General features: G+C 47.9%; 1 protein-coding gene across 3 annotated transcripts in view; it reads right to left on the bottom strand.

Moving 5' to 3' along the window:
* KALRN (kalirin RhoGEF kinase) overlaps window positions 1–16,430 on the bottom strand; it is a 573,088-nt gene that overhangs the window by 418,163 nt on the left and 138,495 nt on the right. For all 3 annotated transcript variants that reach the window (XM_024756492.1, XM_024756493.1, XM_024756494.1), the window contains exons 4-5: window positions 4,676–4,868; window positions 766–1,278 (exon numbers count right to left, since the gene is read on the bottom strand). In XM_024756492.1, the coding sequence (XP_024612260.1) occupies window positions 766–1,278; window positions 4,676–4,868 (706 nt within the window). The remainder of the gene's footprint in view (window positions 1–765; window positions 1,279–4,675; window positions 4,869–16,430) is intronic.

Here is a 16,430-nt window from a genome sequence, read left to right as displayed (position 1 = left end):
AGAGCGTCTAGAGAAGACACGTTTGCATTCTCAGCAAAGAGGCACCGTATGGTATTTTCCTTTTTCACTTTCTCATATCTCCCTGATAAGGGGAAAGCTTTGAAAATTCCCTGCTGGAAAAATATCCTGCTTGACAAAGTGTGCAGCAGCTGAGGGAAAACCTCCAGAAAGAAGTGGTATGGCAGGAAGAGAGCCCTGGACTTCAAATGGACGACAGCTGGATTCCTGTGTCAAGTCTGCCATTGTGGCCCTGAGATCAAATAACACCCACCACCAGCCACCTCAAAGGACCAAAGGGCTGCGCAGACTAAATAAGACTGTATGCGAAAGTGCTTTGTCAATAGTCAAATACACTGCAGGGCAGTAACCGCTAAGTCATGTTTTTGTGGCTGGTAACAGCATTGTCACTCCTGTTGCTCAGCCGGCTTGAACTACGCACGGCACGCCCTGAGAGGGGCGGCGTCCAGCAGTGCAAAAGCGTGGACTCTGCAGCCATGCTGCACCTCCTAGTTTGGCCGAGTTATTTCGCCTCTCAGTTTCTTCATCTGTAAAATGGGATGATGATAATACACCTACTTCATAGGACTCTTGCCAGATTAAAATAAGTTAATTTACACAAGGTGCACAGAACAATACCTGGCACATAATAAACACTCCACAAGAGGAGCTTTAAAATGTTGGACTAGCAGTCTCCGTCATTCGCCCTAGAAAGCTACGTATGCCCCCCACCCCAGCCCTGCTCAGGTTTGGCCGGCACCCTCCTACCTTTTCAGCATCCTGCTCGAAGAGCCGCAGCTGGAAGCACTGGTCCAGTTTGAGCTTGCGCACGTGCCACATCTGGTGCAGGTGCTGCCGGGTGGAGTGCAGCTTGTCCAGGAGGCTGGTGATCTTGGGCACCAGGCTCTGGAAGTCGGCGCTGCCCGGGATGCAGTTGCGCCCTGAGAAGCCGTCGCTGCAGCGGATGCACTGCAGCAGCCGCTGCCCCTCCCGGTCCAGCTCCTCCACAGGGGCCTTGAGCACTTTCTTCTTGAGCTGTGTGTGCTCGTCGATGAGCCGCCGCGAGCCCTCCACGTCCACGGGGAACTCCTTGCGGGCCAGCATCTCCTGCAGGTCCTCGAGGCGTGACAGCAGATGCACGGCACTGTTGAAGAACTCCTCCAGGGAGAGCCGCAGCTCGATCCACTCCTCGTGGTTATAGTCCAGGGAGCCGTCAAACTCCTCTGTCAGCTGGGAGGGGTCCACCAGCTTCGTGAGGCCCTCCACGGACACCATGCTCGTCTGGGATGGGCAGACACAGAGAGGGAGACTCAGTGATGCTGGGGCAAGTCAGGGGAAGACCCCAGGGCAGCCGTAGGCAGAAGAGAGAAAGTCAAGGGGAAAGGCCGAGATAAGTCCATATAATAATGACCACAGCCTGCCTGGGAAAGGGCAAATGGGAGAGCAGGCAGCCCCCTGGTCAGCTAAGATAGGCAGTTTCAAAAGACCGGCTTACTGGTTCAAAGAGCCTCTCCGCCTGCTCACCATTTGCCATCGAAGGGAAGACTGCCTTTATGTTCTACTGCCCTCATCTTCCTCCTTCCCATCCCCGAGTCTGCCACAACACGGCTCAGCATGCTAGAATCAGTAGCTGGAAGAACAGACTGAATCGAATTTTAGGGGGTCTAGTTCTCAATAGCTTTAAAACCTAGGATATCCTCATGGTTGGATTAAGCAGTGTGGGTCAGTCTTGGGCTGCGAGGGTCTCAGAGGCGATCTTCCTGCCTCTTCCCACAAGCAGATGCCCTTCTCTGATGCAGTGAACAAACAGGGCTCGGGGGACAGGGAGCCTGGGCCCTTGGCTTTCTCTGAGCCCCACAGACTCTTGGAGAGCAGAGTGGAGAATGTTTGTCTCCAGGACACAGAGCAGCAAATGACGGCACAGGCAACCACCCTGACGTACCAAGAAAGATTGTTTCTTTCCTACAGGATTTCTTGATTCTCTCTGCTGGAGAAGGAGAGGCTACTAGAGAAATATCTGGATTCAGGGTCCAGCCCTACACTTACTAATTGTGTGCACTGGGCAAACTAAGTTCGCAAAGCCGTTGATTCGTCCTCTGTATAATGGAGATAATAATGCTTTTCTCCTAGGGCTGTGCTGGAATTAAACCTGACGGTGTGTAAAGCGCCGAGGGCACCAGCGTGGAGCTCGTGCTCAGTCCCTGTGAGTGCTCGTCAGGATGATCTGAAGGCTGCATCCTTACCGGAACCCTTAAAAGCAGTTCGTCTCCCTCTGTCTTGCTGCTCTCTGGGCATCGCCTCCTCTTCTCCCTTTTCCTTCTATCTCCTTCCAGAGGCACAGAAAGGAGCTGCCTGTGTCTGAAACAGGGGTTCTCAAACTCATCAGAGTCCCTTGGGGAGTTAAAAAAAACACTGATGCTCAAGCCCCACCCCTAGAAACTCTGATTTAGTTAGCCTGGACTGGAGCTTGGGCATGGGTAGTTTTAAAAGCTCCTATTGTGCAACCAGTGGCACAAACCTCTGCTGATCTAGATCCCTGCAACTCAAAATGCAGCCCTCAAACCAGCAACATTGGCACCACCTGGGAGCTTGTTAGAAATGCAGGATCTCAGGCCCCACCTAGACCTTGTGGGTCAGGATCTGTATTTCACAAGATCCCCAGGAGAATCTGTGCATTAAACCCTGAAAAGCCCTGTGTTACAGCCCTCTCCCCTTTGAATTTGGCTCAAAGTTTACCACTTCCAGGAAGTCTCCCGTGATTATTCACTAACTATTCATTAAGTATCTGCCATTGAACAAGCCTGGACTCTCATCTCTGTAGCACCCACCATCTCGGTCTGCACTAAGTACTGCATCTGCTCTTTATAAAACACTACGTCATAAATATTCTTCCGAGTGGGAAGCCCCCACCTCTGTCTCCTGCTCTTCTTGTTTAGGAGGCAAAGACAAGCGTGCTCAATTTGGGTTGAAGGAGGTGCAGGGAGATGGGAAATACTGGGCAGCTAGGCTGAAGCAAAAGTTTCAAGACTTGGAAAGATTGTTTCCAGTCGCTTCAGCTAATAAATTTATAGGCCTGTTGTCACCGCTTCTGTACAAACAAACCAAAAATACACAAAGCATTTATTTCCCTACAGGACTCCTAGCATTGGGAAGGGGTTCTGGGGGAGCATGAGAGTTAACTCTTCTTACACCAAGTCAAATTTCTCGTGTTATTTACACAGAGAACTGCCTCTCAGGTGGTCAGGTTGCTGTGCTCAAACCACAACCTGTTGGGGCCACCACCCCACACAAAGGTGCTCCCGGCCCCTGGGGACAAACATCTGGAATGAGAAGTTGCTGCTAGATTAAGAGCAGGTCTGCCTTCCCAACACACACGTACACAGGGTTCGTCCTCTTGCAGATGGGGGCCAGAGTTCCGAGAAAGGAGAACAGCTTGGATTTGGCTGGAACAAAGGTTCCTAAATCATTGATTTAATGTGTTGTCATTAAAAATTCTCAGGGGACACATATGGCCTCTAGAAAAATCAAGTTAAAAAACATGTTTTCGCTGAGTATAAAAGTAACACAAAATTGTCAAAAGAAAGTAGAAAAACATAATCCATCCACCTCAAATAAAGCACTGTTAACCATTTTCATGTATCTCTCAGTCTTCCTCTCCATATACTATATTCTTAAAAACCAACTTCAGATTATATTGCCCATACTGTTTTATAAAGTCTTTTTCTTTCCTAAATTAAAAAAAAATTATTTATTTTATTTATTTATTTTTGGCTGTGTTGGGTCTTCGTTTCTGTGTGTGGGCTTTCTCTAGTTGCGGCGAGCGGGGGCTGCTCTTCGTTGAGGTGTGCAGCATTCTCACTGCAGTGGCTTCTCTTGTTGTGCAGCACGGGCTCTAGGCTCACGGGCTTCAGTAGTTGTGGCACGCGGGCTCAGTAGTTGTGGCACACGGGCTTAGCTGCTCCGTGGCATGTGGGATCTTCCCAGACCAGGGCTCGAACCCGTGTCCCCTGCATTGGCAGGTGGATTCTTAACCACTGCGCCACCAGGGAAGCCCTATAACTTGTCTTTTTAAAAACAATATATCATGCGCATTTTTCAATGACACTATTGTTCTAAATATGATTTTTAATGGCTTCATAGTATTTGTGTATTAATGCTGCCAAAATTAATGCATATTTAGGATATGAACTATACATATGTGCATGTATAGATATGCATATATATATTTGTGTATACATGTTTATATTATTGCAAAAAACACTGTGATGAATACCCTTGTAGACATTTTTTGTTTATAGTTATCATTAGTTCTTCACCTTTCTGTTTTAATTTTTATATTAAAAATATTTTCCTAGAAGGAGAATTGAGAGATCAGTGGATATAAAACTCTTTTTAAGGCATTTGACCCAAATTACAAAGTTGCCCCCCAGAAACAATTGCTCTGATTTATACTCACCAGTAGTAACAGGACTGCCTAATGACTGTGCCCTTGGGACAATCGCATGAGCCTCTTATTCCTTCTGAGACTCTGACTGGCAAGGCCACAGTGGCCAAGGAATCCTGAATTACCAGCCCCTGACATGTTGGGGATGGTAGGAAGGTGGAGAAGTGCAGGTGAGAAATGGGTGGGTGGCAGAAGGGGAAGGAAAACGGGAGCTAGGAGAGAGGTCGGCCTCACCTCGAAGATGAATTTGGAGCTGCCAAAGTTGGTCTTCTGTTTCTGCCAGAAGTTGTCGGGTTTGATGATGAGGGCCACATGGATCTCGGCTGGAAAGGCTTCCTGCAGCGTCTTGAGGAGGGGCTTGATGAGGTCCCACTTGGAGCCCCGCATGTCGATGATGACGGTGAAGCCACGTTTGCACACGTCCTCACTGTGGGGAGGTCAGAGGTCAGGCACGGTCACTCTGGACTGTTGAGACTTTGGAGTACACAGTCAAAAAGCACCTGGAAACCTGCATTCCTCTTTATCTGGACCAACCTTCCAACTTCACGCCAGGTCTCCTGGCTGCCTTGCAATCCAACTCAAAATGTACTGACTCAGAAAACCTTTCGAGATTAACCCCATCTGACCAAGGGCATCTGCCTTCTCCCAGCACTTAGCAAGTAACTCAGCTTTCCCTGTAGTCAATTGCACTTGTTGGGACGTTTACAGTTTCGGTATTCACTACTATGTTTGATTTTCTTTTAATTCTTGTCTCTCTCTCTTGCTCCTGGGTTGAATCATATTTTCTCCATTTGAATACAAACTCTCTAGAGTGAGGGATGCTGCTGCCCTTAGATCTGCGATGGAAAGTCCTTGGCATGAACGCTGTCCTTCCCCGGGCCCACATCAATGGCAGCCACTGCTATGATTTACCACTGAACCCAACCTGGGCCAAAGAATCTTTTTCAATAAAGGGGTCTAGGCCACTTCTACCAATTGATTAGAGATGGTACACAAGGTATTGATAACATCATTGTATTTAAGATGTATTACTTGTAGTTCAAATTGTATGTCAACTTTGAAAAACTCAGGTTGCCAAGCCATGCTGATTACTCTCAGATGGCCAAGGGTGGGACTGATTAGACAGTGGATGTGGTCCCGTTGTCTCATGTACTTCCATTATAAGAGTCAGGGTATAAAAAGGCACATTTCAGGAAGTTAAGACAGGGGAGACTACTCTTGAAATCAAGGCCAGATGAAGTGACAGTGACCAACTTGAAAACCAGAAACTAATCGGGCTAAGTGAATCAAGATGTTGCTACATAACTTAATTAAGTAGCAAAGTTTATTTAAACACTTGAACTTTATAACTCCTAAGAATTGAAAGAAAAAAAAAAAACCGAAGATCAAAACAGTTATAACACCTCAATTTGGAAGAAAGTCTATGCTTTGGTAGTTAGAGGGCTTTCCTTCTATCCTTCATTTATTTAACCTGTGTATTTATTTTCTAACTCAAAATAGACTTTGGTTAATTCACATGTTTATATAAATACTGGTGTAGCATTTCCTTAGGTTGTTTGGCTTAATTTCCTATTACCCAGACTGTACTAGCTTAAAGCCCCGTGCATGTTGCATGCCCCACAGTCGTGCACCACCACCCACCAATCGCTTATAGCTACTGGAGGTAAGGCCACAATGGGAGGATTTAGGCTACAAAAGGAAACAAAACCCCGTTTCAGGCTTCATTCTCAAATCTCAGCCAGTGATGAAAATGTCACAGACTTTTGAAGAGACCACAGCTCCTGTGATTGTGCAAATGTCTCAAGCATAAGGCAGCTTACTGGGCCTCCCAGTTACACAGGAAACTCCCCAGGTGAGGAGAGACACTCTTTCCATTTCTTCTTGTTGACACAAAGGATTAGACTCAGCAAGGGGGAAAGCTGAGCCTTTTGTTTCTCCACAAATCCTATATCCCAAAGGAAAGGGGTTACCTCTTCTCCTTCTCTGACACTTATTGAGTCAGTAAGTGGCCAGGGTCTTCCATAAATAATTCTCTCTACCTTATTGTCTGAAACCAATGTGCCTTTTTCTTAAATTACAGAATTTCTTTCCCATTATGAGAAAATACCCAGTAATTATAGAAGAGTTAGAATATTCAAAAGTCTGTATAAGAGATACTAATGGTAGGGATTTATAATACTCAGGCCTATTTCCTTCCAGTCTTTTTTGTACATGTAATTTGTATACCATATAGTGTTCTACCTTTCATTGTAACACAGAATTTTTTCTCATGTCTAACATTTCTTTGAAACAGTTATATTTAATGACACATAGTCTATCTAATACCTACACCACAGCTTTTTAAATCATCCTCATTACTGCTTTACAGAAGGGCACATCAGCTTATATATCTACCAGCAACGCTGAGAGTACCCACCGCTGCCCCTTTACTGTATCCTCGTCTGGTCACTGAATTTTTTAAATCTTTGCCAATTTTCCAAGAAAAATATGGCATTACATTTAAATTTGCATTCCTTTGATTACTGGCTATAGCTTATCGGCCTATAAGAATTTCTTCCGTGACTTAACCTGACCATTTCTTTTATCTATTTTTCTATGGCACTTTAATGGCTTTTCTCACTGAGCTTAGTTTCATTTAGCCTGACCCACATTTGTTGCACACGCACTTATGCCAGGCACTGCACGGTAACTGTGGGTCTTCCCTTCCCTTAGAGATGACCGACTTCCTTGCTCACCTGCTCCTCAGGCTCCATCGCTGTCACCATAATTGTGCTGACATGACGGAACCCTGTCCCTAACAACAAAGAGTCACTGTTGCTACCAAGAGCTGGAGCTTGACTATCCCAGTATCTAAATGTGGTCATCAAGAATAGCTTACACTCTATTAACAAATGGCTTCTGACAACTAAAAGAGAAATAAGGTACTAATTCTCTCTAGGAAGTTCTCACTAGCTCAGGAGATGGGGAAAGAGGCCCAGGGGCTGAATGCTGAGAGATAACCTAATTGGCATCTTTCTGTGAAAACAGCTAATCTACCAAGGTGCTTTCTGTTATGGTTTGAAACAAGGAACATAGCTGGAGGAGGGAAAAGAAGTTTTCATCGCATACTTATTGTGCCAGGGATGGTGGCTGGGCACCTGACATATGTTATTTCATTTTATCCTCATGATGGATAAACCTGGCATGGTTATCACCCTGTAAGAGATGATGACACTGAGGGACAGAATTTGCCTAAGGTCACATGACTGGTAAGTACCTAGCACAGAGTCAAAACCAGGACCACTGACTCCAAAAGCCCAAGCTCAGGTCACTATATAATGTGACCCACCATGTTGTCACTACGTGTGGTGTTTTTGTGACTGGGTGTGGGGGGAAGGGTCATGATGAGGGGATTAGGGAGCTCATAGGAGATGGGGGGAATTAGGGCAAAGAATCCAAGTGGATGACCTCTACTCTGCAGTCTGCACAATCAGAAAATCACAGAAGCAAAAGAGCATGGCATACTCAGATAGTTCAAGTAACTCACTTCGGTTTAGGCCCAGAGGCGAGAGGCAAAGAGGGATGAGGAACTGCTGTCTGAATGCTTCAGAGAGCCCTCCTCTGGGCTCCGACCCTCCTCTTGCACACCCTCCCCCCAGGGAACGAGGACACTTGACAGAAAGAGACCATGCTGCCCCCATCCTTTTCTAGACCAAGTTCCTTGTACCCGAAACCCTAAAATTCTCAGCTCAAAGGTCTTTACCTGCTTCCTTGGCCCATGTGTGCCTCTCTCCCAAGTCCAATTCCTCAAGGGTAAGGAACGCCACCAGTATGAGCACCTCGGCCTGAGGGGCGGCAAAGAGCTGCTATTTGTAAGGATGTGGCTAAAACATGCATGCTGAAGGCAGAGCTCCCTGTACTGCCGAGTTCTAGCATGGAACTCAGGAGTCCAACAAATCTGAATCTGAAGCTGGCCTCCTAGGTCGCTATGAAGATCTGTTTGTCAAGGTGGTAGGGTAGAACACATTTTATCTAACAGTTCGTTAGCTTGCTGTATTAATTTTCAATATTTAGATATAGGGTATGTGGGTTTCCATTTGTACTCCTGCCCGGCCGGGGCATTGCAATGGTAGAAGCAGGGCCTCCAGAGAAGAGGCAGGAGTGGAAGCAGGCCTCAAGTCAGGACGCTTCTTGTACCATGGCAGAAGCGGTGCATTTATCCTAAGGGCAATCAGGAACCACTGAAGGGTGTCATTCAGGGATGGAACGTGAGCAAGTGATTTGGGAAGGTTACCCTGCAGCTGGGCAGAGGGAGAGTAAACCAGGGTCAAGCAGACTGAGCAGGAGAACAGAAGCAGAGAAACCTCCTCCTTTGGACTAAAATGCCTCTTAAGTGAAGTCTTCCTTGGGCCACCCGATTTATAGCTGCACTGTCACCTAGCACTCCCTACCTCCCTTCCCTGATTTATTGGTCTCCTTAGCACTTCGTACCATTTGGGTCATGTATTTTACTTATTCATTTATTGTCCATTTTCCCTCACTGGAAAGTAACCTCGATGAAGGCAGGGCTGTTTGTACTGATTTCACTACCCACAGTGCCTGGGCCAGGCTAAGACTCAATACACGGAGGAAGGAGGAGTGGTAGTTAAGGGTATGGAATCTAGAGCCAACCCTCCTCGGTCTGAATCCTGGCTCCATCATTTACCTATCAAGAAACCTTAGGCAAGTTACTTTTAACCTCTGTACTGTAAAATGTGAATAATAGTAACTACATTACAGGGTTACCATAGAGGTTAAGTTTGTTAATACACATAAAGCACTTACAATGGTGCCGGGCACGGATCTGTACTACGTGAGTCTTAGCTGCTGGAGGAGACATAGTTGGTGTCCCCGCCAGGGCCTCTTTATTGACCACTGTGCCCAGCCCCCAGCTCCATACGTGTTGCAGCAATCAGCTTATGCCTGAGACCATGTCAGGAGACTTACCTTTGGCTGATGGGTGCACTTTTCCAAAGGATGCCTGGGCAGTTATATACCCCCGCCCCAGGGGGGCCAGTGCTTCTCTTATACAAGGGTGCCTTTCCCTCAAGGCGGGGTAACTCTGAAGTGTGACTTATGCTCCAGAGCCTTCTCACTCCCCCAGTCAGTCTCCAGCTAGATTTCATCTGAGACCACAGCCTTGCTCAGTCCTGCCCCTTCCTACTCTGCTCCCTGACTCCCTTATGGGTCTTTCCTAAAGATCATGCCCTTAATAAATCATCTGTACCTGAATCGCTGCCTCAAGAAACAGAGCCACAGTCATACATACACAAATTTCATACATATATGAAATTCTGAAGGCAATGTGAAATATAGTCTGGAGATTAAAAGAGGAATCTGGGTTGTAAATTTTGACTTGGGCGTCATACTGTGCCTGGCACATAGTAGGTGTTCGATAACACTTGCTGAATGAATAAATCCATGAACTGTGGCAGGAGACATGCACAGAAGTGGGTGAGGTCACCCAGTGAAGACACGTAAGATGAAAAGAACCTTCTTCTGAGTCCAGAATAGAACTGATGGGCATATCAATTTTAAGAGATGAGAGAAGAAAGGAGATGAGCCTGAGGAACAAATGCAGAGAAGTTAGATAAAACCGGAAGAGGAGTGGAAAAGAAATCAGGGAGGAGAGGATTTCAAGGAGGAACTACAGCGTCAAAGGATGCAGAGAGGTAGGTCATGAGCTGAGATGAGAACTATTGCTCTTGGCAGCTAAGAGGGCTTGGTCCGGCTGGTCAGGGCAGTGCCAGTGGGTGCTAGCACAGGACATGGGTGGAGCAGGGAAGCAGTCTTCCTGGTTGGTCTCTGAGATGATGGGAGGAAGTGTCAGGATCATCAGAGGTGGCATTTGGTGCACAACCTCCCCTGGCCCTGTCTCCCTGACTCCAGAAACAACCAGGGTCCACACCCTGCTCTTTGGCTGCCCCCAGCCCCCCTCTTCCCCAAGCCTCCATGCCCCCAGACCTCCCTTCCTCTCACTCAGTGTGCTCACATGGGGAGCAGTTGCAGCAAACCAATTTACACTGGAACATAACTAACAGGCAGCCTTCCTTTTCCCTTTGGGTTATTTACCTTTTCAGTGATATTTCTTAGCCCAAATTAAATTTTCAGGGGCAGAATTTGCATTGTGTATGGTGAGGATTGGAGCAGCAGGCCTTCGAATCCACCTAAGGAGGGGAAAGGAGGGTGAGCGACCCTCTCCATCTCCCATGCCCCCCGATTTAGAGAGAGGCAGCCACGGCACCTTCCCCCCTTCCCCACTAGCTTCCCGACTGGGGCTTGAGACCTGGGCCCCCTTGGCCAGCTTCTCAACCTCTGTGATAAATTACGGTCCTTTCCAACTGTGAACTGTTTGATGGACTCTCAGGGGCTCTCGGGCCCAGGACATAATGTATACTGAGTGACTGGATGACTGACCAGATAGTTCTTGTACTCAGTTCTATACCATTTACTCTTTTGTTCATCACGTCACTGGGGCTGTTTGCACTCAGCAAGCCCGTGCTACCTCGAAACAGCATTTGTGCCACTTGATGCCGATGCTTCTCGAACTTTACTGACTTCATCATCACCTAGGACCCTTGTTTAAAATGATGATTTCAGCGACCCCTTTCAGATATTCTGATGAAAATCAGTCTGGGATGAGGCCCAGGAGTCTCCCTAGGTGATCCAAGGACAACACCTAGACGCTCACAGGTGTGGTTTGTGAGAGTTTAATGATACACACTTTGTCTACATCAGATGAGGGCCGGCATTAATAAACAGGAGGTAGCACACAGCTGTGCAGTCAGAACAATGCTTGCAAGGCGGGCCAACAGCTTTGCTGTACACGAGTCTGTCAAAAGTAGTAGTGGGTTTCTCTCTCCATAGCCTCAGATGCTTATTTTTTTTTTTTTTTTTGTGCGGTACGCGGGCTTCTCACTGCTGTGGCCTCTCCCGTTGCGGAGCACAGGCTCCGGACGCACAGGCTCAGTGGCCATGGCTCATGAGCCCAGCTGCTCCGCAGCATGTGGGATCTTCCCAGACCGGGGCACGAACCCGTGTCCCCTGCATCGGCAGGCGGACTCTCAACCACTGCACCACCAGGGAAGCCCACCTCATGCTCTCTTGAAGGGACTCATTTATTGCAAGCCCAGGCTTGTGGGAGTTCCGGCCTCGAAGTGCATTTCTCTGGTTCTTTTTGCAAAGACCGAGCTCCTCCTCTGTGAGCCTAGAGAGACTTTCCCTGAAGGGCCTGGCGGCTGCCCTTCCCAATATAGCTATCTATGCTCAACCAGATGCCCGCTGGAGATCTGCCTTCTCGAGCTTCCCTCTCTACTTCTTATCGTACACCCGACCTGGCAGCCTCATTTAAACTTCCGGGCAAGTTCTGGGTGCCTCTCTGGGTCCCTGTGGGTCCTGCCCACATCTGATGCCCCAGAGCCATCTCCTGACCCACTGGGCTGAGAACTCTGTGAGGATGTTCCCAGGTCAGGAGGGCCTCCATGTGGACAATGAGGAAGAGGCATGTCATCCCTGACCCTCTGCACTGCTAGCGCCCCCCCCACATGCTGGCAGAGATCTCAATTTAGCAGCCCACCGTTAAACCCAGTCCCCCAAAGCAGTTTTATTAGATACAGTTGTTACTGTGGTTTATAACACTTTCAAGTGCCTTTGGAGGAAGCCTTCAGTGCCTTCATTCACATACTCACGTGACCTGTCTGCTTGCTGGCCTGTGGATCTGCCTCCTCTGTCTTAGCCGCTGTTATTTCCCAGTCCTGTTTCACACATCAGAAGACTCAATGGCCTTAGCTCAGGGAGCAGGGATTAAGGTACCAGTGTCTCGAGCTAAAGGTTGCTCTGGGACCTGGACAGCAGGGCAGAGTACCTGTTGGTGACAACCCCACGCCAGGGCTTCACCCTGGGTTACAGGTCTGGCCTCAGGGACCCAAGTACCACTTCCCTGCTCCCTCAGCTCCTCCCCAGGCTCCTGGCTCAGTGAAGCTCAGATCATCTCTCTGGATTCCATCCGGGCCACATCAGTGAACCACACTGGATACTTCCCATTATCATCTGGCTAAGGGGTCAGATTCAAAGGTCACCTTCTCCCTGGGGTCTTCCCTGCTCTTCCCCTTGCCAAAACAAACAGCATATTATCCACACCTCTATTAACATCGTTATTAGTCCTGATGTTGTGTTATGGCCTCTCATCCCTCTATGCCTGTGGGCTTGCCCACCTCAACCCCATCTTTGCCTAGGCTACTTCTACTCACAAAGCTCAACTCACATGCCTCGTCCTCCAAGGGGTCTCTCACTGACAGACCCCTGCCCCACCCCACTCCATCCCCACTGGGATAAGGGCTCTTCCCATGCACTGCCATAACCTCGTGCTTACTCTGCGCGGCAGCTGTCATGCGTGGGGTAACTACAGCCAGGCTCTGGCTGATCAATTTCTATATCCCTTACAGAGATTTATATGCCTTTATGATGAGAGCCTAGTTATGAAGGGGCTTCATAAATAATATGCTGTCATATAATAATATGACATAAATAATATGGTGTCCTATAAATATATTAGCCATTAATTCATTAATTTATTCATCTAACAAATATTTATTGAGCACTTACTTTGTGGCTGGCCCAGTGCTAGGCACTAGCGGGAGAGATGGACATAAGACATTAGCTAGATAAAAAGAATAAATGCAAATTGTGATAAGTCTTAACAACTTATCAGGTGGTCAGGCCACTATGAGGAGATGACATATAAACAAAGACCAAAACTATGAGAAGGACCTAGTTAAGGGAACGCTGTAGAAAGAATAATGCAGGCAGAGGGAACAGCCTATGCAAAGGTCCTAAGGTGGAAAAGAGCCTGTATGGGGGCTGATTCTCCATTACAGTAAGGAAGTGGCACAGTGAAGTCATAAGCGTGCAGGAGACCAGCAGCCAGACCTGGCTCTAAATCGTGAGGAGCTCAAAACCTTAAGCTGGAGAGAAATATAAAACGAGAGCCAAACGTGGAGTGGCCATTTTTTAAGTTAAAATTGGACATAAACATATATTAATGATAAAGCTAATCTTATTGAGCACATGAGAATCTATGCCTGCTAAGCGTTTATATGCATTATCTTATTTATTCCTCACATGAAACTCACAAGTAGCTGCTCTTATTATCCCACCCTACAGTTAAGGAAACTGAGGCCAAGGGCGGTTGAATAACTTGCTAAAGTCACCAGAAGAAGGTAAAATCATATTTGAATCTAGTGCGATTCCAGTATCTGTCATGCTACCTTGCCTCAGAGAGAAACAGAATGCTTGAGCCTGAAGAAACTTTAAAGCTTACTTCTGCTAATCCTTCATTTCAGAGCTGAGGGCAGCAAATTCCAGAGGAAGGAATTTGCTCAGAGTCACAGTTGGGTGGATGTTCCGGCCATTTGTGTCAGACATCCAGTTGTCAATCTGCCCATTTCAGGTCTTCTATTAAGCCACAAGAACTCTGGAACTGAGACATCAAATAATCTGGTTTGGACGCTCAGGGTATATACTGTTTTGAGTGCTAAAGCTCCTTCCCCAGGAATGAGGAACACCCTGTTCACTCCAGCGGCACAGAGATGGCCTGACCCCATTTACCCCAAATCGCGTGATGCCACCTGAGATTTACCCCATACCTATGAATATCTGGCAGATTCTCACTTGAAACAGCTGCTGAAATAAATGTAACACCGATCCATCCTGGTGGCAGGTGGGGGAGCAGCGATCGGCAATGAGCACCACGCCGGCAGACCAGGGGAGGGGGCAACAAGGGCTTCTGCTTAGTGTGTGTTGCTGGAGGCTGCTCAGTTGGTACTAGTTGCGGTGTACAGGGTGTCAGAATCCTAGTGTTGGGGGCCCGCGAAGGCCCAGCACTTGAGCAGTGACGGAGCAGAAGTAGCTTTCAAATCAGACCTATTCACTAAGTAGTCCAGGGAAGGAGACAAACTGAACACTGGGGTAGAGGGCTGGACTGGTCGCTGAGGAGTGGGCGAGGGACAGCAAGGACAAGACAGATGGAGGACTTCCTGCTGCACGAGGGCAGCAGGGCCCTGCCACACACAGCTCTGGCCCCCCAGGAGCAAAGAGGCCCAGCAATGCAGGATGACCTGGAGGGATGATGAAGTCTTACCACAGTGTGCGGACAGTTTACCACAAGCAAACAGAAACCAGAAAACGGCAGAAGGAAGAGTAGCCCCAAGAAGTTGCCCACTTCGCACTTTCCCTAGAACTGCGCTGTACCCATGTCTTCCTGAAAACATTTTTTTTTTTTTTTTTGTGGTACGCGGGACTCTCACTGTTGTGGCCTCTCCCGTTGTGGAGCACAGGCTCCGGACGCACAGGCCCAGCGGCCATGGCTCATGGGCCCAGCCGCTCCACGGCATATGGGATCCTCCCGGACCGTGGCATGAACCCGTGTCCCCTGCATTGGCAGGGGGACTCTCAACCACTGCACCACCAGGGAAGCCCTCCCTGAAAACATTTTATGAGCTGAATTCTCCATTCAGAATTTGAGGAACAAAAAGTGACCTTAGAGTTCTGAGGAGAAAACGATGCCCTGACCCGTTTGTGCCCGAGTTCTCATGCCATTCTCAGGCCATGGAGAGTCCATGGCTGTAGGGTCCAGATTTTGTTTCGATACTTTGTCCATCACACTGATCTGTGTCAACCTGTTTTCTGCTCCTTCGTGCTATTCTTTTTTTTTTTAACATCTTTATCGGAGTATCATTTCTTTACAATGGTGTGTTAGTTTCTGCTTTATAACAAAGTGAATCAGCTATACATATACATATATCCTCATATCTCCTCCCTCTTGCGTCTCCCTCCCACCCTCCCTATCCCACCCCTCTAGGTGGTCACAAAGCACAGAGCTGATCTCCCTGTGCCATGCGGCTGCTTCCCACTAGCTATCTGTTTTACATTTGGTAGTGTATATATGTCCGTGCCACTCTCTCACTTCGTCCCAGCTTACCCTTCCCCCTCCCTGTGTGCTCAAGTCCGTTCTCTACGTCTGGGTCTTAGCAGCTCTCTGCTGATTGCCCCAAACTGTACCACACCCACTTTCTTAAACAACCAGAAATCAGCAGGAGGTGACGTGTTAAGACACATAGCACCTGCTTTAAGCTTTCTACTGGTATAATCAGAAGCAGTACAAACAAGCTGGAGGAGGCAGTGCCTTACAGAGAAATGAGCCACTCGAGGGAATGCTGCGTGGTGAGTGAGTGAGAGTTCAGTCACGCAGACAGTCCTCAGACTCATCCTGCACAACGTGGAGGCTCCCGTTTGGCCGGATGCGGAACGGAGAAGCGGGGAGTTCAGAGGGGTGGGAGGGCTCCCGTGCCTGTCCTGTACCTCTTGGCAGGCTCACACATGACTGTCCACCATCAGCTGGCTTTCGGTCATGAGGCCATTCAGCTACCATCAAAGCCTCTTCAGGTACCACGTTAATCCATCCAGAGGCTTTTGTATGTTTCGTTTCTTGTTTTTTGTTTTGTTTTGTTTTACTGGAAGACACTCTCTGTCTACTTTTCCAGGTCATGATTATTCCAAACAATGTGTCTTTTCTACTCATTTAACAACATATCTTTTGCCTCTGTACCTCTGACCTGTGATACCGGGGCTTGGGGGGCAAAGGTCAAAGCTGATCCTTTATCCTAGATTGAAGCCTCAATATCTTCTCTGTAAAGTGGGGAGACTCTGACTAATTGGTCTGGGGTTCGGGCTCAGCATTGTTTAAAATTTCCCTGGTGATGTGAACGTACAGCCATGGTTAGGTGCCACTACAGTAAAGGTTCTGGAGATTTCCTTGCCCATTTCCAGGTCTAGGATCTCCCCCTTGCCTGTTCCCCACCCTCAACTTTACCAGAAGCAAACCCAACTCTTGCCCAGTCAGCGTGCCAGGGAGACCGCACAATGGAGTCCAAGTTAGGAAGGTTTACATTTCCCACCACTTTAAAGTCTGCTG

Source organism: Neophocaena asiaeorientalis, unplaced genomic scaffold (assembly GCF_003031525.2).
Source record: "Neophocaena asiaeorientalis asiaeorientalis breed wild unplaced genomic scaffold, Neophocaena_asiaeorientalis_V1.1 scaffold22, whole genome shotgun sequence".
NCBI classification, from domain to species: domain Eukaryota; kingdom Metazoa; phylum Chordata; class Mammalia; order Artiodactyla; family Phocoenidae; genus Neophocaena; species Neophocaena asiaeorientalis.
Note: the sequence above shows the minus strand (reverse complement) of the source record. Positions and strands in the feature narration are given on the sequence as shown.